At 34.1% G+C, this 24,458-nt stretch overlaps 1 protein-coding gene across 1 annotated transcript in view; it reads right to left on the minus strand.

The window, feature by feature from the left end:
* The window catches only part of LOC150094042 (irregular chiasm C-roughest protein-like), a 159,347-nt gene that overhangs the window by 40,887 nt on the left and 94,002 nt on the right, over window positions 1-24,458 (minus strand). The window contains exon 2 of the mRNA XM_090412757.1: window positions 2,389-2,724. Coding sequence (XP_090268883.1) covers window positions 2,389-2,724 — 336 coding nt within the window. The remainder of the gene's footprint in view (window positions 1-2,388; window positions 2,725-24,458) is intronic.

Below are 24,458 nucleotides of genomic sequence, written 5' to 3' on the forward strand. Positions count from 1 at the left end.
TTCCAAGTTGCTAGAAATGGAGCTGATATACGGAACAGTAATAAAACCTTTCACATTATTACCCTCTTCGATACGGTGTGTAGAGGGGGGGGGGATTCAACAGAAGTTTAGAAATAGTCTGTTTATGATAGCAATTCTTCTGAAAAATAGACAAAAACAACTTTAATTCTTTGGAGATCTCTCTTTTTTCATCGCTGATGAACACACGAGTTCCCATTGCAGAAATAATATCAAACTTTTGAGGTGGAGTAACAGTGGGACTGAGTGTGAAAACACATTATCTGATGTATGTAGAGGTTTTCTGTTGATAGGGATCTTTATTTTTCAAACGAACGTGGAAGTTTCAAATCAAGAAAGAAAGGGAACTGTTAACTTCTATTTCCGCGGTAAATTTATTCTAGGATGGTTCAAGAACTCTTGGTCTTAATCAGGACCATGGCTCAAAAAGAAGAAAACATCATGAATATATCGTTTACACAGTCTTAGTATGAATGGAAAGGTGATAATAGCTTTTTTCTCCTAAGGTCGCTAAGTATATATTTGCTAGTAGATGACAGAGGGTTGCTCATGGCTAACTGAAAATTTTGTTTATAGAGAGTATTTCTAAAAAAGATGTAGTCCAACGTATATATACAGTTAATCAAGATGGTCATGACTTTTCTAGATAAGTTATCTTGTTATCTCCGCAAGAGGATGTGCTTTGCATTAGGGGAAAATACTAAGTAAAGTGATCGGAGCTTACTCTACCTTTACCACGGGTTGCCTCAGACTTGCACTTCCTGCAGGCAAACAAACTTGACTTACTTGTCTGTTTGCTTACTTGGGAAAAAGGATTAAAACCTAGCTTATAAAATTGCTTGGTATCTTAAACATAGTATATACCCAAGGTAAAAAACTTTCTACATCTTACTCTCATCCTGAGATTTTTATTTAATAAGGTCAAAGCACCTTGTGGCAACTTTTTTAGGTAAAATTTATAAGCTCGCATTACTTCAACCTTGGCATTTTTAGGTATGGCTCCCACCGACGAGACCTCAATAAAGGTCGAAACTGGTCTGGGTAGTGACCCTTGCCTTTAATGCATAGCATCATACATCTTCGCAAGGGGATGTGCTTTGCATTAGGGGAAAATGCTAAGAAAAATGATAGGAGCTTACTCCACCTTTACCGCGAGTTGCCTCAGACTTGCACTACGTGCAGGCGAAAACTTGACTTACTTGTCTGTATGCTTAGTTTGGAAAAAGGGATTAAAACCAAGTTTATAAAATTGCTTGGTATCTTAAACATAGTATATCCAAGGAAAAAAAACTTTCTATATATATATAAGCTGAAATCATCTTCAAAAGTTTTTTATAGTGTTTTTTGTGTTGGGGGAGGGTGCTAACTTTCTCATCTGTTCTTCGAACAGCGACATTTCTTATTACATCAGTACCAGTCAGCGAAGCAAGTTAAATACATTAATGAATTTTGGACATTTAAATTACTAATTTCCATCATTTGGCTAAAATTAATGTTTCTCACAGCAGATAATTGGATCGGGACAAGTGTTTCTGTCAAACGTCACCTTGACGATGAATAATGGATGTCCCAGTCCATTAAGCAATAGTTCATCTTGAAGAAATTACTGTATAATGAAGGATGTCCGAGACAAGACGATAATTAGAAATTAATATTTTGTGGAATTAAACTTTGTCGAACCAAATGGTTTTAGGGCAAATTCGCTGACATTTGCCGAGCTTTTCAAGTCTTACGGAATCGATCTCTAGAGCACGATTACCACTACATTCTAGCGATCACCAAAAAAACTAATAATACTCAAGGTCCTTTTTTTTTATCCCCACTCCAAACCATCATCTAAAAAGATGCTCCAAAATACAAGGAGAAGGGGGACTTCCTACCGTGGTATCGAAGTTTGTGCAAATATAGTGTCCTAATATAACATATACAAAGTCAACAAAGTCGATTATTGTGTCCCTCTGTGAAACGCCCTCGTTACCATAGTTACCAATAACACTTCTTCATTACAGTTGCATCAAACATGTGTGTCTGTTTATCTTATATAATTAAACGTGCCCATGGAAATAATAAATAAATAAAAGCACACAAAGTTGGTGGCATTTCATTCTGGAATTATGTATCAGATCCAAAAAAAAAAAAGGAATAGAATTCTTCACAATCTTTAGAAGTAATGAAAAAAAGTTTGAGATTATTGTTATTTTAAAATTACAATTACATTTACAGTGTACTAAATTATTAATTTCTGAACGTAGAGAGAATACGAGCTTTCGAATGGTGCATGAATCACAGCGATCACTGTAAAAATATAATTTTTTCCTATTATTATTAGAATGTATCAAAGAAAATAATTTAATTAGAAATCATAATTACCAATAATACTTAGAATGACGTCCCAGTTACGAGTTCGAGCTTTCTTGAAGTCAACGCGACATCGATACTGTCCGTCATCCTCCTCTTTGACTGGGTTCAGTTCTAAGGTCGCAGGCCTGTGGGAAATGAAGAGGTAGGCTCTTTTGTCTAAAGAATCGCTCGGGGCGTGCCTTGCTTGATCCAAGCTTCCCCTGCGAGCGTCCAGGCTGTACAGCGGCGTTGTCGAGTCGTCTTTGTACCAAAGCACCAAAGCCACTTGATCATCTGGAGGAGGTGTAATGTTGCAAGGGAGGGTGACCTTACCACCCGCGACGGCAAACACAGTCTGCGGTGGGTCTAGAAAGAGAAAAACAGGGACACTATTACCAAGGACATGTGTAGTTCCTAAACACTTTGACCTCTTCAACTCTCACACTGTACTCATCATTCTTTCGTCACATCACACTATCTATCCATCCATCCATCAGTATTTACATTCTCTCTACATCCATTTATCTACCTATCCATTCATCAAAATCAACGTTTGGCTCCTTCTATCTCTTTTAGCGACAACGTTACCGCTTTTCCCCATTCTTATCTATCTGTCCAACTAGATTCATCACTCGTCTGTGCCACTGGTCTTATCTACGGAGTATGACGTTCCTAGACCAATCTCTTACGTTAATATATGAACACGTGCGGATTAATATATATAACCTGTTATGTTATTTGATATTACCTCATGCAATCTATAGTATCTCAGAATATACAAATATTGTAAAAATTAACAAAAAAAATTAAAAAGTATATAATATGTAAAACTTTTTTTAATTCAAGTTTCTCTGTCTTAATGAAAAGTTTTAGACCGTGAAATGACAAAACCCCAACCAATTCTTCTGCGATTGCAGAGAAGCGAAGTGTCATGAAAAATTTCCACAATCAATTAGTGATTTATTTATTTATTTCGAGGACGGGTATGCGTAATTTTCGAAATAAATTATTTCAATATTTATTTCTTTTCAACTTTAATTTCTTTCTCTATATATAACAAAAAAAGAAAAAAAAAAGACAACTTTCGTCGCCTGGGCCTTGAAAAGAATGCACAAATGGCTGTTTGTGATGGCTTGACAAATGTGACAAATGGCTGTTTAAATTTTTATCAGCAATAAAAACCATTTTTGTACAATCAACTAAGGCAAAAAGTCGTTCATTTTTACCAAGACGTAAATGGATGGAAAGTTAAGAGAATTCTACACACTCCTCTCAACTAACAAACTTAGAAGTTGAATTCTAGCGGTTTTCTTTATTACTATAGAAACAATTTAATTGGAGTGAGTGAACCTGAGTGATAATTATATGAAAAATATTTGGTATAAATATAGGAAGATAGAGATATGCCCATTTCTTCCCTTTCACAGCCCTGCCATAATTCTTAGCAAACTAAGGTACCGGACAACAGTTTAAAGTGGTATTGGTAATAAATGTTTCCATACCAACAAGGATGGTTTTATCGATGCGTGAAATGCAAATTGGATCAGAAGAGTAAAAAAAAAAACAATGCATTATTGTATGCTAGAAGAAGATTTCGCATTTCCATAGTATGCAGAGTTATACAGGTGAAAAGTAGTCTTCATCAAGCAGTGTTTCGTAACTGAGGAGTCCATGCACGTGTTGTATTTGTATCAGGAAAGGCCACAGGTGTAAGTTGAGAACTGAACTTTGATCATGCTCAAACGTATGGGTCTTATGGAGGGTTAGGACATGTGAAATGGGATCCTTCTTGCGAAAATTAAGATCGAAGTTTGGCAGCAGTGAATTTGATAAGGGTGACCTCAACATTCTGAATAAAAAAAAACTTTAGCAGACCGAGTGTTTAGAGCATTATATATGAATATGAATGGTCGTCAAACCTGAAATGTGTCAGCAATACAAGATAGGTTAGATGAAGAAGAGAAATCGAGTGTACTGTAAATAGCATAGGTGGGGAAAAAGTATGAAATATGTATAGAAGAAGCCATTTACCACGATCAACCCAACTGCTAACTAGTTGCACAACAGGGAAGATAGAAAATGATGATGATTTCATGTAAGCCTTATACTGTGCCCAATTCAGATGCCATTAAAATATTTCAAGATAGGCTACATGAATTTCTCCAAGGTTAGTGATACTGGCTAGATATGTGGTAGATCGAGAAGAATCAGCCAATTTGAATCATTATCAATGATCACCAATTAAATCGCAGTCCTTATGGTGATGGATGATGTAATGCTACTATAACAAAAGTCTTACGGTTTTTTTTCCAGGAATGGGTTAATTTCCATATAGGCTTACTTCCAAACCGTACAGTCGATGACGGATTAGTATGAAGGATTGTAAAGATAACATAAGTTGGATGTTATTTCTAAGTTTAAGTTTTGAGCAAACTAAGGGAAATGTTATCAAGAACCGAATTAAGAATAATATTCATGATTTTTTTTGTTTATCTGGTGAAACACCAGTGAGAGAGAGAGAGAGAGAGAGAATGCAGTGAGTTCTTAAAAAAGTACGCAATACTGCCCAAGAGAGGGTTAACCGGAATTTATGGTTGTTCTTCAAATACGCATCAAGATTGAATTCAGAATGTTTAATTTTAGTAATAATTTATTATATCAAAATTAATTTGCTGATTAACTGCCAATAGAATTATCATAAAAAGCCTTGCACACTATCAAAGTTTTATTAGTTTTGGTAATTTAAGCGTATACCTTTGACGTATTCCTATATTTCTTCAAATAACGTAATAAATATTTCCTTTCTCTGTAATCTTTAAACAGCCACATGCTTACTAAGGAACCTCAAGTTTATTACAAATTATGATGGTTCACACACTTTTTTATCTTTCTAATCGCATCTCCAATTCCCACACCTTTTCCTTTTCTCTATTTAATGCTTTCATCTAGTAACGCTTGAATACAATCATCATTCGCTTCCTGGGACTAAGTGTAATAAATTTGTTGGCAGATTTGAAGATCCTATCACGGATTATTACCTCTAATGTTCAAACATTTGTAGTCACGCATTCCTGAACTGGAATGGTGTGGAGAACAAATTTGATCACATTCTTTTGGAATATTTCCAAATGGTTTATTGCATATCAGACAGTCGCTCAAGTTGCATGCTTATAAGTTTCTGGGAGTGTTTTTCGCTACCAGTGATTTGACTCTAGGGTCTTTATATCTCAAACAATAGTCCCAACACGTAGAGCTGATTGATCATGTTTATTAAAAGTAAAATAAATAAATATACTTTCCACCATTTTTGCGTTCATTCCCACACACATAAGAAGAAGAAAAAGAAATCTTAATGGAATCAATGTTTTAGCAAATTCCATGAAGTTTAGAGTTAGCACATCCCTGCTTTTATAGCGTAGTTCATAAACGCGTATGAGTTTTTACTGGCAAGTTGGTGGTTCAAAAAACACATTTGTATTTCCACCACCCCTTTCTCTTCTCTGCCATAGTTATCACATCCTAAGACAGTGGCGGTGGGTTTCTTGTTTATCTTCAGCTCATAAGTTGGACGCTGTTATTTCTTTTTCTCATGTTGTTTTTGTTAAAAAATCTATTTCTCTTCAGAAATAGAACAAAAAGAAGTTTTTGTTTGATAGTTTCTTAGTTCAGATGTATACTTATAATAATAAATTATAATAATTATAAAATATAGTGGTAGATGCCGGCCTGGTTGGCCAAGTGGTTAGCGTATCCGCTCTCCCGCCAAAAGGCTGCGGGTTCGAATCCCGCCGTGGGTATAGATGTTTGTAATTGTCTGTGAAGAAAATATTAGTGGTGGTGGACGGTAGATAGCGCTGGTATAGTTTCGGTTCGAGTTGGTGGAGACAGATAGCTGTAGAGTAGGTGCCCTCCGTCGATGAGTCTTTGGATTCCCTGGAGGGATCATGTAATAATTATATATATATATATATATATTTCGGAAGAGCCTTTTAAATGCGTCAAACAATTGCTACACACAGGAAGTTCTATTTGTCAGTACAAACCTTCTCAGACGACGGGCCATTTTGTTCTGACAGACTGTCTTATGACTACACGTACGCTTCCTAGACAAACAATGTGGTTATTTTTCCATGATTAAACACTCGGGATATCTCACCTTTTGAGAAAGCAGTTAGATTTGTTGTTTTCAAAATCGTGACTCCAACCAGAAGGGTGCCCACAATAAATCCTTTATCGAACACTCCAAAAGATCCTTTGTGTTTTACAATTACTGAGCAGTAGCATTCTTAAATAGTTGCCTAGAAAATGTGGTGATGCATGTGATCAATTAATTCGTATATACTGTTCGTAAGTGACGTTCGCCTACATTTGCATTAAGGTTTTCAGTTTAGTAGCCAGTATGTATGTATGTATGTATATCTCCCCCCCCCCCCATTCCCATCAATCAGAACCCTGTTTCACAGGAGTTATGTCGTCACAATTTTTCGTAATTTTTCGGAGCTCTCTTTTATTTTATTTCCAAATATACTATAAACAGCATTTCAGATGTAATTAAAACTAAAATACAGCTAAAAAAATAAATGATTTTTATGATGACACATCATTCTGTATATATATTCTGTATATATACCTCCATTTTACAACAAAATGCAATACTTCCAATCAATTCACTGCGTCTAATTTGTCATATTTTGGACTTTATTGATCTAAAATTAAATCAAGATTAGAATAGTTTGGAAGGTTGTAATCATTTATGATCTTCATGACCCAGTCAATATGCCTACCCTTATTAGCCGTTCGTGAACAAGATCTTACAATGAACAGTGCTGACTGTAAGTAATGGGACCAGTTTTTTTTTTATTATTATTTCTTTTATTTATTTAGTACTGTAAGGTGTCAGTACTAGGAAGAGCTTAATTGAATAGTTTCAATTCCCACATATGATAAAGATCGCACACAGGACCAAATTTATTCTCTCTTACTCGACAAAATTCCTACAAAATTTACTGTTGTTATGATTATTATTATTTTCTAATATCTGAAAATAAACACGTTCAATGTGGGGTACATAGTAACTGTCGCCAATACGTCTGTGTTGCTTTGTAAATCCACTTTTAAATACTCTTATGTTTCATTTCAATAACAAAATGCAAGTGAATTGAGTATTTGCAGTTCGCAGAGAAATGTCTATCTTGGCACACAATCAATGCCTTGATTAAAGTCTCTCCTGTAAAGACAGACCAGTGAGAAGTCGATCGCAATCGATTCTGTTATTGCTTTTAAATATACAGTATGGACATACCTGTACATTAACTCTTTATAATTAGTTTGTATAGGTTATTTCTAACATTGCATGTGGCCAAGCAGCAAGGTCATTGTTGATTTATAGACTACTTTTATGAATAATATGTATTTCGAAATTCGCCCGGTAGAGCGAGCCATAATAGCATTCAACAATTTCATTTCTATTTCTTGAAATGGACCGTGGAGTTCATTAACAACAGTAATAATCACAGTTGGCTGTGTAATTAGACAGCTCCAAATGATTTGCAATAAAAAAAAAGAAATATCGTTGTTATCTGTAAATGTCATGAGTAATTATCAAGTCTGTGCATGGAAGTTTGGAAGTAAACACGAATTTAAATTTTTTTAAACGTTTTTGCAAATCATTAACAGAATCAAATTTAAGAAATGTGTTTATACATTGTAATTCTTGAGAATAATTAAAGATTTTTTTTTCCAGAATTTCGTTTTAATTATTTAGATCTTTTATTCAAAACGAATATAAAAATTCGTTCAAAAAATAATTATCACGCTTTTCATCGAATTAATTTGAATAATGAGAAGTAAAGTAAGGCGAATTTTTATTAGTCATGCCCATTAGAATTAAAATTTAAGCACTTATATCAAGCTGCTTTTACAGTAGAACGCAAATTACACTTAAAATTGAAAGAAAAAATCCTAAGTAAAAATATTAAGGCCATAAAACAAAAAACTGTAATCTTAATACATATTTATGAGTTGAAGCCATTTTTGGTTTAATTTATACATTAATTTTGCAAAATTTTTATTAGCGCCATGAACTTGAAGCGGACAGTTAGAGAAACAGGTAAATATCGATAGTCTAGAAATGTAACAACAGTTTTATTGTAAATGAGTTTCTTTCTTTTTTTAGTAAATTTAGCCTCGTTTATTCATTCTACATTGCTAGGATTTGCTGAATTGAAATCCACACATCAGCTAGAATGAACGCTATCCATCAGTTGAGTTTAATTAAATTAATGCAATTAATCATCGAAGTGCACATGCTATACTGAAATGGCAGGCCAAGGCCATAAAGCATTATTTATCAACTGCTAAGCCTAGTTAAAATTAACTCTTCGTTTTACAGTAAGATGTGTTACATTCTAGGGTTTGTCAATCACATCACTGGCAAGAGTAGAAGTGGCAGAACATTTTGAATTTATATATATATACAGCAATAAAACCGCTCTGGCTGAATAAAATTTAATAATATGTTGTACTTGGGAAGAACATTTAGAATATGTCCATTGGTTCGATTTTGATTTCAAGGAGAAACTCTGCATATAAAATTTACTTTTAGGTATAAAACGTTAGCTACACAATACGAAAAGATGTTCATAATTCCTCCTGTTTGGATGGAATATTTGAAAGTTTAGCACTAAGGATCTCTATTACAAGGTGTCTAATGATTTCTTTGATTTTACCCTGACTGTTTGTAATTAGTTGTAAGTAGACAAAATGTTGCCAAAACTAGCTACAGGACCAACACGTATAATAATTAATGGTATCAGTATGGAAGAATGTACTGAAACAAAGTTTTCTAATGTGATAGAAGTGCAGATGTGATTAGTTGTAATTGGTGATTGGATTCAATTTCAATAACAGAAACCTCCTGCATGCAGATGATAATGCGCTCGACGATGGAATGATTAATATTGTCTTTAATAAAAACAGATAAAAATGCAATCTATAAGAGTGAAAAAAGTTTCTAATATATTAATGATGAATGTTTCAATTATAGCAGGAACGGATAAATGTAAAATTAAGTGATGGATGTAAACCTAATGATTTATTACCATTATGCTACACAAAGAAAGACAGAACATTTTTATGGTTCCTCTAAATATGACAACTGAAAGAGGAAATGTAAAAAAATGTAGACACATTAGAAAGCTAGAATACTGCAGTGTAACTAGCATTGATAAAAAGAAAATTGTAACCTCCAAGGAGGAAAAACTGATAATATGAAAATATTACTTAGTTAAAAAGAATCATTTTTTTTGTTTGTTTTTAACATTGTTGATAATGTGTCAACATCGCTTATATAATCTCGCAATGTTAATAAAAATATGAGACAGATACATAAATTTTAGGCTTACATTATATATACTCGCCCGGGTTTGAAAATAACTAGTCCACACATGCCCATATTTAAAGACTAGCATGTACTGGATGCTCAGTAACAAGCAAACAGCAATTACATATGAGACCCCCGCATCAAGAAATGAAATGGGGTCTCACGTGTAAAAGGAACGAATATCTACTGCGATATTTAACACCATTTAATTGATTTTATAATTTAGTATTTTTATTTATTTATTTTTCACAGAGTGCAAATTAGCTGTAGTACTTGGAAATTAAAATCTGTAGTACTCTACTTAGTCTTGTAAGCATCTCATCTTGGTGAAGGTTCGCATGATTAGCTCCTATTTTTATGACACTCTCGCACACACGAAAGGTATATAGAAGCTCATTAGAGCCGAAGTTACAAACATATATATCTGTACTGTGGATAGAAAAAAGGATAGAGAGATCGCGAAAAATTTGTTCGGGAAACGAGGCACGGCACTTTTTACACGTCTCCTGAGGCTTTACTAAAAAGGGTGTCTTGCAGTCAGTGATGAAAATTATCTGACACTTTTAAAAACCCATCCACGGTAGTAATATTCAATAGGTTCAAAATCTTATGCTGCATGCGATAAAAAATTTATTTTCCTGCTGATTCATTTGTTTTGAGGGGACAAAATACGAATTTCGGAAGGACACACACACACACACACACACACACACACACACACACACACACACACACACACACACACACACACACACTTTCCCAATTCTATAATAGACTGATAAATTAGATTCAGGAGAAATGTAGTATTCTAGAGATGATTCCAATTATCCAACTTTCTAACTAAAAGGACACAAGTACATCTTGAAATGATTTTGTTTTTCATTCATAAAGGGGCCATCTTTTTTTTGAATGAACTCTTTTATTTGTAACTTTTGGAAACCAGCAAAATGTGGTCTGCACATTTCGCTTTCATTAGTAGTTCAGTTCATTTCTGAAGACGATTTTTAATCTTACGAATGACGAATATAGTAAACAACAGCTGCCATACTGTGTTCCTAATCCTAAATGGTATTATTATTGAGTGAAAAAATGAACTTTTAAGGTTGTTTTTTTCTGAGCTATGTGTTAAAATTCTGAATTAACAACAAAAAAAATGTCTGCCCTAAACATTGACTAACTTGGGACCCAACTGATAAAAGGCATGAAATTCCCTGTAGGTGAGTGATATTGAAGTTAACTTGGGGAGGCCACAACAGACAAGAGTGTAAGAATGCATATATTTAAGTAAAGGGGATAGAAATACTTATCAACCTCGCCAGAAAAAATAGCCGTTTGGCTTTTAATCTTACTTATAATGCATATATTTATTTATTTATTTTTCAACTGCTTTTTGTTGACTTTATTTTCGAAATTATTCATATTTAAAGCATAAAATACTCCAACGTTGGAACTAGCATTGTATTCTTAAACAAAAAGCTGGGTCTTTAAAGTTAATTGGATCTCCTTTTAAAATCATTAATATCAATAATGCATTGTTAGTAATATTAATTACGAGAATAATTAAGGCTGACGAAAGCGGTGTGTTGATTGAGAGTAACTTGTTTTTAAGTGCAGTTAATATTCTTACAACCATTTTATGTGCTGTAAAATAACAATATGATTACGATACTTTGTCAGTAAAGCTAATGCTGCATTTTTTAAACTGAAGTTTGAGCAGTAACTATTATTCAAAAATGATTAACAGCATTAGTTCTCCCTGTAGACTTGCAGTTTCCCTAATGATGCTTATTGCGCGCGCGCGCGCGCACGCACGCACGCACGCACACACACACACACACACACACACACACACACACACACACACACACACACACACACACACACACACACACACACACACACACAATCTTTCCTATTGTGTCCTTTTCATTCGGCCATGAACAAATAGAAGGCAAAATCTCATTTGTTATGATTTCATAGCTAATGTCGATAAAAGCCATTAAACGCAAATGCCTTCCTTAATTAAATTTTAAAATTACGTTGTCGTACTTTAGACACGTTTGATTCTGACAATTATTATAATTGTTCGATACAAATTCTAAGTCGAAGTTTTCAACTTGACGTATTCGCTATTCTTCTAAATCTAAACATTTTATTATTTAATTATAAAATACTCGTGTTTTATCATATTTTTTTCCCAATTCTCTTCTTGCCTATAGTACACTTCTTGTCTATATACATTTTGCTCAATTAAGTAACATAGTATTGGAAGAAGGAAAAAAAAAACAACTTGGCTATAGTGGGAAAAATTAATTGATATCTGTCAAGCAGCACATTAAACAGCAGCGAGATCAGAACAATCTTTTAGATTATAATTAACCGGACTACACACTAATTATAAGTTTTCTGATTTATATCTTCAAAACTATTTAAATTATACGAATGTAATTTCTCGTTTTAAAGTTTCCTACTTGTGGATCGTTCGCAAATTTCTTTGTGAAATAAGTAAGTTTAGTAGTAAAGAGTCGAAATGAAATTTTGGAACAGTTTTACTCTGTTTCCCAAAAAGTTTAAACTCAGTCCAGAGTGTTAAAATCCAGCTGTTGGAAAAATGGGAAGTTGAAAAAATATCCATTCAATTTTAAAGTTCTGCCTGATTCCACTTTTAAATAAATTAAAATATTCGCTTTGTGTTGGTGTCGTGCAGCACGTCATTTTCTGTCAGATAGTCGGATTTCTTTTTTCTTAAACCAACAGGCAGTAGACTTTTCATTAAAAGGATGAAAAAAAACAACAACAACTTCAAATGCAGTTTGGCTGCATTTACTGTTTACAAAGATGTGAAGAATTTCAGTTGTAGGTGGATTTTCCTATGGCTGTAAGCAATATTTTTTTCCTATTTTGACATCCCTTAAATTAAAAACAAAATGATAGCCAAATGTTGCATTTTTATGGACTACTTACTGTTTATTCAAATGGCGATAAAGTTTAAAATAAAAGAAGAACGTGACTGGGGAATTAAGAGAAGAGAGAGGAGAATAATGAAAATTAGAAAATAACACCACTTTTTTATTTTCATAACGAAATCTATTTATACCACGGAATTTTCCTTCTTTATGGATATGGATATAAAAATCAGTTACACAAACAAACAATTATTGGAAGGAAAAAATCATTGAGAAACTGCAAATGAGCAAACTGCGTTGAACTTTTGGTAGTTGTCTTGGAGCCAAGATTCAGCCTACGAATTGCTACTTGACTGATATTTTCACAACATGACAGATTACTGTTGCCAAGTCAATGGAAAAATTTTCACACCATAGAACACAAAATAAAAACAAGTCTTTTTTTGTTACGATTTACACTATTTGGATCTTTGATCGCTTTCTACATGAACAAAACAACAACAAAAATGTTATGAAACAGAATGTATATCTATCGCGTGTATATGTTTAGGTATATAGGCGTCCAAATTAAAAAAAAAAAAAAAAAACTGCAACAACAGTTATCTATTCCCTCGTGTTGGTGGAAAATCGGAGTTAAGAGAAAAAACACATCACCCTGATATCACCATGAATAAGCGAGTGACATATTAGGAATTGTGCTGTTTTTTATGCTTTCATCTTAAAGAAAAAAAAAGAACTCTTTCGCAGAAGCTTTTCTTAATTTCCTTTGTTACATTTTTCCCCAGTCAACCATCCGTTTATGGACACGGTCATTGCCGTCTGTGGGTTTCGTAAGTTCATACGTTTACTTCCACCAATTTAATCTTCGTACTGTTTTCACTGTGTTTCTTTCTTTTCTTACAGGACTCTCTCTCTCTCTCTCTCTCTCTCTCTCTCTCTCTCTCTCTCTCTTTATCTATCTCTCTCTTTCTCTCCCTCCCTCCCGGTCCTGTTAATTTTAGCAATGTGCTCCATAATTGCAAAACATGTGTGTCAGCTGAAAATGTCTTCTTGGAAAATAACAAAAAAAAACATTACGCCACGAGCTCTTTTAAGCAATTAAAGAAATGGTTTATTTTTGAATTTTTACACCCCCCAGATAATTAATTAATTCTAAAGCTACCTTCAGTCTTCTACGGCACTGCTATGAAAGCATACCAATAATGAAATGATGCCTTCATCTATTTTCATTCAACAGCTTTAACATCGGACCAAAACAGGCCAATATTTTACCGACTGATAGTCATCATGCATGAAAAAATATCGAAAAAGTATGGAAATTAGAGATGGAAAATAGTGGACACAGATGTTTGGTTGAAAGAGTGCTGTAGCACATCAAATGCACTCGAATCTATAAGAAAATCAGCTCGAAGACGCAATCTCTCTTTGATATGAAAACTTGATGGGAAATAAGAATGTTTGTGTGCACGTTACGTATCATCAGTTTTAGACTCTGGTCCTTCCGTAAAGAGTTTTTGAAGAGTATTTGCATCTGAATGCAGTACTTGAATATTTAACAAGAGGAAAATATTGCATCGATTTTTATTTTATATCGTATTCCTACTTCTAGTTTTTATGAACTGAAAGATATGTCTAATAAAAGAAAAAGATGCATGACTTCTTTTCTTCTATTAGATATGTTTTTTGTTTAGTTTCTTTTACTTTGGTACTGAATACTTATTCGTAATATTTATTTATTTAATAAATAACGAAAACAGAGAATGACCATCTCGATTATTGTTTTCAGAGTCGTGCTTTGTGACAAAAAGAGTTACAAATTGTCTTTGGAGAAAATATATATCATATCTCTGAAAATGAACAGCCAATAAATTCAGACGGTGCATTTCATGATGGAATTTATGATTTCAAATAACTAATGCATTGGAATTATTGTAATCTGCATTAAATTGATGTTTATATCAATTCATCAAATATGCACTAAGATTTATTGAATACAAAAAATCAATTCTTACTGCTCCACCCAATGATGCGATTCCATTGGTAAAACATGACATCCGCAATAGGAAGATGCCAAAATCGATGCTAGATGGCCCTATTTATGGATTTATTTTCAATTATAAACTGGCTTTTGCTTATCGATATGTCAGTGATTATGAAACATTTTGGTAAATTGATAAAAATATTTCAATGATTGGATATATTTCATTAAGCATTGAACAGAGAACAAAAGAGAACTTGTGTCACTATTTGTATAATTTTTGGTTCTCCAAAATCCTTACAAATCTGTTTTATTATTCCAAAACAGACACACTCACAAATTTTTATTATTCCAAACAGACACACACACACATTTTTGAGAATTATTATGGCGTCTTCGTTGCAAAATAATTCTCAAGAATGTGCAGTTGCCAAATGCGAAAGCCAATCAAAAAATCTCTTATACTTTTTGCCAACTGCATAACATTCTTATTCAAGAGAAATGTCGAACCAAAATTCTATTCAGCCTTAGACACGCATGCGCTTTCCAAAGCAGAAATAGGATTTCGAATAAATTTTGAAGCAAATAATGTGTCCGAAATTTGATCAACTAGAAACTTATTATTATATCGGTACTTTGGAAAGTAAACTAGCGATGCTATTGACTCTTCAAGCATTAGTCCTGGGTGTACTTGAATGTATTCGTCACTATCTAATTATGAACTTACAAAAAATCTTAACAATAAAGTCATAGAATCCTCTCCTAGTTGTTGCAAAACATGCCCTTACAGTGAATTTCTTCCTAGTGAAAAGCCCTTGCATACAAACTGTAAAATAGGATAAATGACCCATGTAGGAACATAAGAATAAAATGTATGAATGGCATGCTTGTTGGTTTACGTGTGATATGGGTTGACATTATCAAGAAAATGATGATTGAAAAGATCAAATACAGACATCGTTCACTAACTTCATATTTCGGTGCTTTTCATACATGTCTATCCATATAATCTCACTATTGACCAAACATAAAATTGCGTTAAGAATGAGTGAGACCACGCATGCTCCATGCAGTTGACTCTTGAAATACAGTGGTGGTCAGTGATAAATGACATGGAAAGAGAAGCGGATATATGTCATATTCCGGCTGGTGGAAATGTCGTACACAGCCTACTCAATAACGGTGCTGAGTCTGAAAACTATGTAAACCGGACACGCCTCTTATGTCGGGGAGCTAGCTTGTAAGGGACTGAGCAACACCTGTCTAATCGAAGGTTCTCCTTGTATAGTGCAATCGTGTGCCATATTCCTAAGTACGTAGAGAGACAGAGAGAGGAATACAGGTACCTTTTCTCATCGCGTGACATAGATGCGTGGCTACTGGGCTACTGTATCGATTTAGAGCCAATGGCACCACGCTCTGGCGTTCCACCCTTGATGAAAGTCTTGCCAATGTTTGTTCGCAGGTAGTTGGTAAACTTGATTGTTATATTATTTGCATTACAATACAAAGATTTTATTAATCATTTTAGAAAAGAGGGCACCGACAGGAGTACGTTTCGTAGTCTCCCAACCAATCAGTCATAATAGTTACATGTTCTGGGGTAGCACGAACATGTACAGAAACATTATATGAATCCACAGGAGAAAATTGAGAACAGCGACCTCTAGTCAACCTGCTAAAATTGAAAAAACTAAAATATTCAAAGGATTGAAATTTTACTGCAATGATTGTGTTTCGCGTACTTACTGCGCATGTTTGAATAACATACTAGCAACAGTTATTTGGACTGGTTCTCTACATCCGCAAAAATTGCCCAAGTTAATTGTTCTTCGAATGATAATAATAATATTTTTCTTGCGCGCGCGCGCGCGTGTGTGTGTAGTAACTAGTTCGGTGCTTAACGATATTTATTATAATAAATTCATATTTACTCAAGGACCAATATTTGTCCTTGCAACAGAAAAATCAAACAGGAGAGGTATAATAGCTATTGTATGAATCATAGTTAGTGTGGTCCTTCAGTGATGTGTCTTTGGACTCCATGGAGACGCACAGTTAATAAATTATTATTATTATTATTTCCAAACTCTTTCCTCGTTGAAGACGCATGCACTGCGCAATGAAGTTTATATCATATAAGAACCTCGTACCTCTACAATACCATCTTTTTTGTTCTTTGTATTTATTTTATAATTTAAAATAGCCGAAAAAATATAGGTATTTTGTTTCCAATTTTTGTTTTTCCTCATTCATTGTTCATTTGCATACTTGCAGCTCGGTATTTGAAGAGGATGTTTAAGAGAAGAGATGGTCATGTTATGGAAGAATTAAGACACATCACACTTAAATTATACAGCCACGTTAATGAAACTCTTAAACAGGACTATTTAGTTTGGTATTTTGTTTTAAGTTCTAAATTACTAAACGACCCATAGCAAAGTTAGTTACATTCTTTAATACTCTATTCGATTTGTTTAGTTAAGAAAAAATAATATTTTACCCTTCTTCATCGGATACGTATTGAAGTACAGAACATCGGATTCAACACTAGCTCGATAACCGGAATTAAGTATCGCGAGAGCCCCTGACTGAAGTACAGTTGAATAATACCTGCGAATCCTTAAACAAAAAATCAGATCAAATTTGCATGATTGTCTAAACTATGACATGCAGCGCCTTAAAGGATGCTGCTGTAACAAGAATGGTAGCGACTCTCCAACTGGTACTGCTATTTATTATTATTTATTATTATAATTATTATGTAAAGTATGGTACAGCATATTTTTGCGCTACCAGAGCTTTACTTTTTCAGAATAACAACATTCTAATATGTATTCTAGTTTAAATTCCCTTGGATTATAAATAATTCATATTTGCTCAAATTCACTACAATCCATTATCGGATTCTGAATATTTAGTCATCACTGACCTTAATGAACGAAGATGCTTAAATAACAAAAACAAAATTTACATTTTTCTGTTGATACTCGCAAGGATCAGTTGATGAACATCGTCTTCCTGGTTCTTGTCTGTTTTCTTTTAGGTACTATATCTCTTGCAGACTTTCCATTTTTTGTCATACTATTAGAACACTCTGCTATCCTTTACTGTAGTTTATTACTAATGCATTTTCAGTATGTCTGAAGCTCAACAAACGTTTCTATCGACGTCCTCTATGTTTGTGGAATGCTCAATAAAAATGCCATGTAGAGATTGGTGGAGTGCTTCGGTTGATTTTTTTAACTAAATATTTACCTGCAGTAGTTAGCCACTAAAATTGTAATCAACCGTTCTCTGTGCGCATAGCGAATAACAGGATAACACTTTATTGACGTCGTGGAGTTAAAGTCAGGCTTCAATGCCTCCTGATTCTTTCATGTGTTTTCTCACTTGTTGCACAGGTGTTTTTAAAATGCCATTACCAAGTTGTATTTTACCAATACACAGAGCCGAGATTCTCGACCAAGAAATGGAGATCGCATTAAATAGGATAACAGTATGCAGCCACTATTCTTCGTTAAGCAATGAACTTTTTTGGTATTTTTTATGCGGATCTAGTTGGCCGGGTGGTTAGCATATTGGCTCTCCAATCCAATAGACCGCGGATTCAAATCCCACTGTGGATATCGCCGGGTGTGAAACTATTGTCAGCGTAATTTTCTCGCTTCATCATTTTTATCACACTTATTTTTATTTCTAAAAAGTGTTAGAGTATTTTTACATATTTTTAAATATTTAAAATGTTTAGAAAATTAAAATAATTTGTACTTATTTAAATATATATTTTTCTATAAGTTTCTTATAATCAACTATCTTATAGTACTTTAATATTTCCAGTAAATCTCAGAAAATCATCAACTAAAGCATGGTAAATTTCTAAACATGAAATTTTCCTGGTATTCCACAATGCCAAACACATCGCCTTCATAGCTTTTATATTGCTATGCTTTATGGGAAAGGTCACTTCCCAGACCAGGTTCGACCTTTACATTTGGTAACTATACTTACCTGATTTGGTAAGAGCTAAATGAATAAATAAAGTCATATTTCCTGTACAGGACCCACCACCATAAAGTCATGGAACAAGCCGTAGAAAGGGCATGTCTTTGTGAAGCAACTGCATAAGTTTTTACCATTACCAGATTTTTTTAATTAGTTAAGAAAAACCATATCCCATAAATACCTTCCATTTTCGGCTTCACAGAGACGGGACATGACCTATGGGCCGCCCTGTAGAATATGAGAATGAGTATTATGTTATCGTATTATTAAAATACTCTGGAGAAGCTTTTATCCAAAGTGTGGGTAAAGGATTAAGAAACTAAATATAAACTCTTCTGAAGTCACTGTATGTATGCAGTTGTTTAGGAACTATAAATAAAGAAGTATTTTGGACCAGAATTGAGAATTAATAAAAACTATACAAAACTGAAGTGTATATATATATCAGTTTTAGAAGCACTTTCGACTGTAAAATAAAACGCAAATAGCAGACTATTGATTTGTATTTATTTATTACAATTGGCTTATCCAAATAAGCATCCATCTGTTGTGGGGAAAAATGTGCATCTAGCCCTCTTTCTTAAATATACGGACCTTACAAGTTTCTTTCGTACGATTCTTCTTTTCTTATATGCCTCTTCATGAAGTCTGCGTCTTAGGTGATACTTGCACAACACTTGAAGGTCCTGGTGGTCGAGTTTCCAAGCCAATTATCAGGAACAGTGTCCTAATCTCAAAGTTGAAGTCCAAACTCTTGTAATCACGGATACAATTACTTTGTATGTTGTAATTGCAAACCGTAAGAGGAGTTGGATAATCGTAAAGCTATGTGGGCAGGCGATCCACACAGAGGAGAGCTAACACCTAAATGATATGCGACTCAGTGCAGTTTTTACGATTAAATTCTAAACCATCTGTGTTAATGTTTTCTCTTTTAATTCCATGTGTGATTACCAGTGGGAAATTCAATCTAGTAAACTCAATCCAAACATGCTAATTCCTGTAATCAATTTAGCTAAATCAGAATAGCAAATTTTCTTCTTAATTGGAAACAGACAATCGTGATTGAAGTTTAATAATGAAGAACTTATTTGGCATACAGTGATTGGATAAAAAAGGGTTCCATTAGTTTCAGTATCAATTAGTGAGTTAGCGAACATCTTATTTCTTGCCCTAATTAAAATTAATTGTCTTAATTAGTGAGATGCGGAAGATCCCAAAATAATTTACTCACTTTCTATTTAGTGATTTTCCTTGCACCGAAAATCACTTAATCTCAGCACGAAAACATTACAAAAACACCGACGTAAGATGCAGGACACGCACGCACGCACTTCTCTTCGAATAAGTCAGGCGATGATAATTCTAGAGAGATTATGATTTCCCTTTGAAAAGCAAACTTTTTTCGTAAAAGTACAATCCATGACTTTTAATACACGTAAAGTATAAGCGTGAAAACGTGGTATTCCTGATTACCCGAAGTTCCTCTAATCTTATAATATAGTGCTGTCATATTGTTCTATAAATCCCAATAGGATACATATCAAAATTTTAACGAGTATGGCAAAATATAATGCCACAACTTTTTTTTCAGTTATTTCAGAATTCCTAATTCCATCACGAATTATTTCGATTATTTAGTTTACTCTATATTAAAGCATAAATAAAAGAGACATTCGTAATAAAAACAAAGAAAAAACTTGCATTAATAAATCGGCAATGAAGATAATAGCCCAATTATCTTTGTTGAAAACGATGTATCCATTTAACTTTCCTTGTTGAAGATGAGGCATGGTTTATTTCATATTCTGTCAGGAGGCTGCTGTTGTCACCAGATATTAATTCAAATCCATTGTTCGTTGAAATGCGCTAACGAAAAACGATCATGATAGCTAATTTATAGGTGTTTACTACTTCTTATAATTGGAGTAAATTTGGTTTGCTATATAATTTTTAAATCACTCCGATAAACGAGAACCTACAGCAACTGATGCTATTCGTGGGCAGGGGTTGGGAAACAATGAGTGTGTTCTTTTTTGAAGGGCTCGAGGTTATGGTCCTTTCGGGAATGCCTAATGGGGGAAAAGTGTTTCAGGTATTTTGTACATAACCCCAAATACGAAAGCAGTAAAAGACTCGAAAGAAAACTGGAAACCAAAATTACAAAGGATAAAAGTCAAACCATAAGACATCAATTTACTCAACAACCCTCTATGCCGCCTCACTTCTAAAATACCTTAGGAATGCCAAGCGTAGTAGCATAGGTCCCCCCCCCCCCCAAACACTACCAGAGGTGAAAGACGTAGATCGTATTTGATGTGGAATTTGTGTGGAAAAATTCATACTGGTGGTGATTGGTTGACTGCTTACAGGTTATAAAGTTGAATGTAGATGACCTTTTCAATTACTTTAGATGTACTGAGGTGTAAAAAAAGTAGGCTTTTAATTTATCCAAATTAACCGGTGATCCTACCTGGAACATGTTGGTATCAACTTAGTTTACGTTTTAATATTTCCAACGATTCACGGACAATTCATTGCGGAAAATTCATCGAGTGGACAATTCATTGCGGGAGAATTTATCGCGAGGAAAATTCACCACAGAAAAATTCATCGCGCGAACTATTGATCGCTGAAAAAATTCGCTGAAAATGTTATTCGCTAGAAAACTGAAATGAATTGCATTGATACCGATATATAAAAAGTAAATGCATTATTGCAAGATAAATTTCACAAAATATAATTTTATTATGTATCTATGTATTAGTCCACGCGGTTAGCCGAGTGGCTGTTGCTTCACAACCATATCCTTGGGAAAGGAGTGTCCTGGGTTCGATTCCCGTCGCTAACTTGAGGAGTTTAGGACCTTTCTCAGACATAGCCAAGTTAGCCGGTCTTGAGCGAAGACTGCAGGGTTTTTCTCCCCAGTTTATGTGGGGTTTTCCCTCCCGCAAGCAAACAAACAGTAAACCGGCCCTTAGAAGATAACGCTTCTATAGACATAGGATACACTGGGAGGCATAGGGCCAACCACCTTATCCTCGTATAATGGTTGCGGTTATAAGTTTGTAAATATTAATATTCCATCAACAGAATCTGTAGTATCAAAGTAAGAAAGAATATTTAAAGACGAAACAGAAATTCGGAAACTGACCAATCAATAAAATATTACTTTCGCTGTATAAGAATAAAAAATATTATGAAAATCTAAATACGCAATACATAGATCTATCCCACTTTTCCTTTACGGTGTTGAGGATTTCTATTCCTTATAACCGCAACCGTTATACGAGGATAAGGTGGTTTGCCTATGCCTCGCAATGAATCCTATGCCATACGTTCTCAAGGCCGGTTTGCCTGCTTGCAGGAGGAAAAATCCCATATAAACTGGGAAGAAAAACCCAGCAGTCCTCGCCCAAGATCGGCTAACTTGACTATGTCTGAGAAATATCATAAGCTCCTCATGTCAGCGACGATAATCGAACCCAGGACACTCCTTTCCCAGGCATATGGTTGTGAAGCAACCAGCCAATCGGCTAACAGCGCGGACTAATACATAGATACATAATAAAATTACATTTTGTGAAATTTATCTTGCACTGCATTTACTTTTCATATATCGGTATCAATGCAATATCATTTCAATTTTCTGGCGAATAACATTTTCAGCGATCAATAGTTCGCGCGATGAATTTTTCTGTGTTTAATTTTTCAGGATGAATTGTACTCGCGATAAATTGTCCCGGCGATGAATTGTCTCCGCGATGAATTGTCCGGACACGTTTGCAACGGTGCTCTTATGGGATAAAAATCCGAACTCTGTCTAGACTATTACACTCTTTTCTTTGTTTTGGGTACTATGACATATATTTCGAGTTCAATTGAGATGCACCATAACACTTGACAGATGAGACAATGCACTCGAATTAAAACTTTCGAAGTACTTCTGGTAGTCTCCATACCAAAAACAATTCCATTTGATTTGAAATGCGTAATATGTTTTTATTGTATATATTGTAAGCCATTAATTTTCCAATCACGATGCTCTTTGCATCACGCGAATCGAATCCAAGTATTATTTCAGCTAATATTGATGTAGTATGCAATACAATTCTTCCATGAAAATTGAAGCCATCAATTTTAATATATAATGTTCTTTGACAGATCTGTATAGCTGTATCGTCCTGAAGCCTTGGATAAAAGAGTATCCAGTAATACAGGACAGGATAAAAGTGCTCTAAAAGAGTTATCTTTGAACTATATTTCGTTTCCGCTAACGTATTCAGATACATCAATGCAGAGTGCATTGCCTTTTATAAAAAAAAAATAACTTGGTACCCACACATCACCGAAGTATTCTAGAAGATAGGGTATGTTCTTGTACTTTTTACAACATAGAATCTCTTTTAAGGCTTGGCTAGGATTACACAAGAAGCATATGCAAGAAAATGTCAGAATGAAAACATCAGATATACAGTTTTTTCTGAGTATTTTATTTTCCAGTCCACATTCTGTGAATGTATGTATAAACAACTTCATGTCGCAATCCATCAACCATTTCAGATTGTCAGACTGTTCGAAGCAAAGCGATATTCGCATCCAAATAGCAAACTTAATTTGAGGATCTCTTTGACTTTGCAAAAACATGCCTAAAGCTCCTCGGACTTCGCTATCATCTTAGTGAAAGAGGATAGGGCATGGTAGGCGCACTACAAAGATGAAATGGTAAAGTGAATACAACCGAAAAACATATCCCTATATTTTATAGGCGGCGGTAAAAGTAGTTTCATCCTTTCACTTTTACATTTTAGGCGTTCTTCTCCAACGACGAGATGGCAAAGAGAAAATTTTTACTGGAATTTTTGTTCCATCTGAATGCATCAGATTTCTTCTCTTGCACGACTTTATATCAAAATTTAGTATAGGAAATTTGCTAAGAGTTATATACTAAATTAAAATTTGATTCGACTTGGATATAATTAATCCCTTATATGACAGTAAATTTTCAGTATAGTAAAAATCTGTTTATGGTACAGCTAAGTTCTAATGATTGTTTCGCTTCTTTTTCTACTTAGCATGTTACCGAGATTGAAATATAACACAGCGTATGTAACACTACTATATATTATTACTAATACTACATAGTATAATATAGTAGACGAAAGGATACTATTGCTCTTCTGTTCAAAGATAAATTCTCTTCTCAAAGATAAATAAATTCACCAAGGCATTAGATTTATATTAGACACATTGTATTAGATTATATCTGCAAAATACATTTTGTAATCCTGAGCATTTTAAAGATTTTATTTATAAGTTAATATAAATTCGTACTGTCATCCTTAAATCTTGATCAACGGTCATGGTGAATTACGTCAACACTCAGCTATTACGTAAATAGTATTACAACTGATATCATAAGGTTGTTAACGAATATACTTTGAACATTCATCTACTTGAACCCAAAAGTGTGACGTAAATTAACAGTATCAGTAGTTCGATGTGGCGATTGCAAAACATGTATAGCTTTCGCCAAGGGTTATTTAGAGTCTTTTATTTGTTACATTTATAAAACACAATCTTCGAAGAGAGTGTATATTCATTTAATTTTGAACTTTTAAATACTGCTTTATTTTTAGGCATAGATAAAAGGTAGTCAAGGATAAAAACTGCAACAGCTAGACGCGTAGACAAATTTTAGGTGGTAAACGAGTTGATCTCCTGGTATGAGATCCTTGTTTGGCCTTGAGAGTACGGTTCCAGTAATCGATTCCTAAATCCTAAACTAAATCCTCACCTAAAGTACAATAAGTGTTATAAGTTACTAACT

This window comes from Typopeltis vanoorti, chromosome 23, assembly GCF_054136105.1.
Source record: "Typopeltis vanoorti isolate ZY-2024b chromosome 23, IOZ_Tvanoo_1.0, whole genome shotgun sequence".
In the NCBI taxonomy this organism is placed as follows: Eukaryota; Metazoa; Arthropoda; class Arachnida; order Uropygi; family Thelyphonidae; genus Typopeltis; species Typopeltis vanoorti.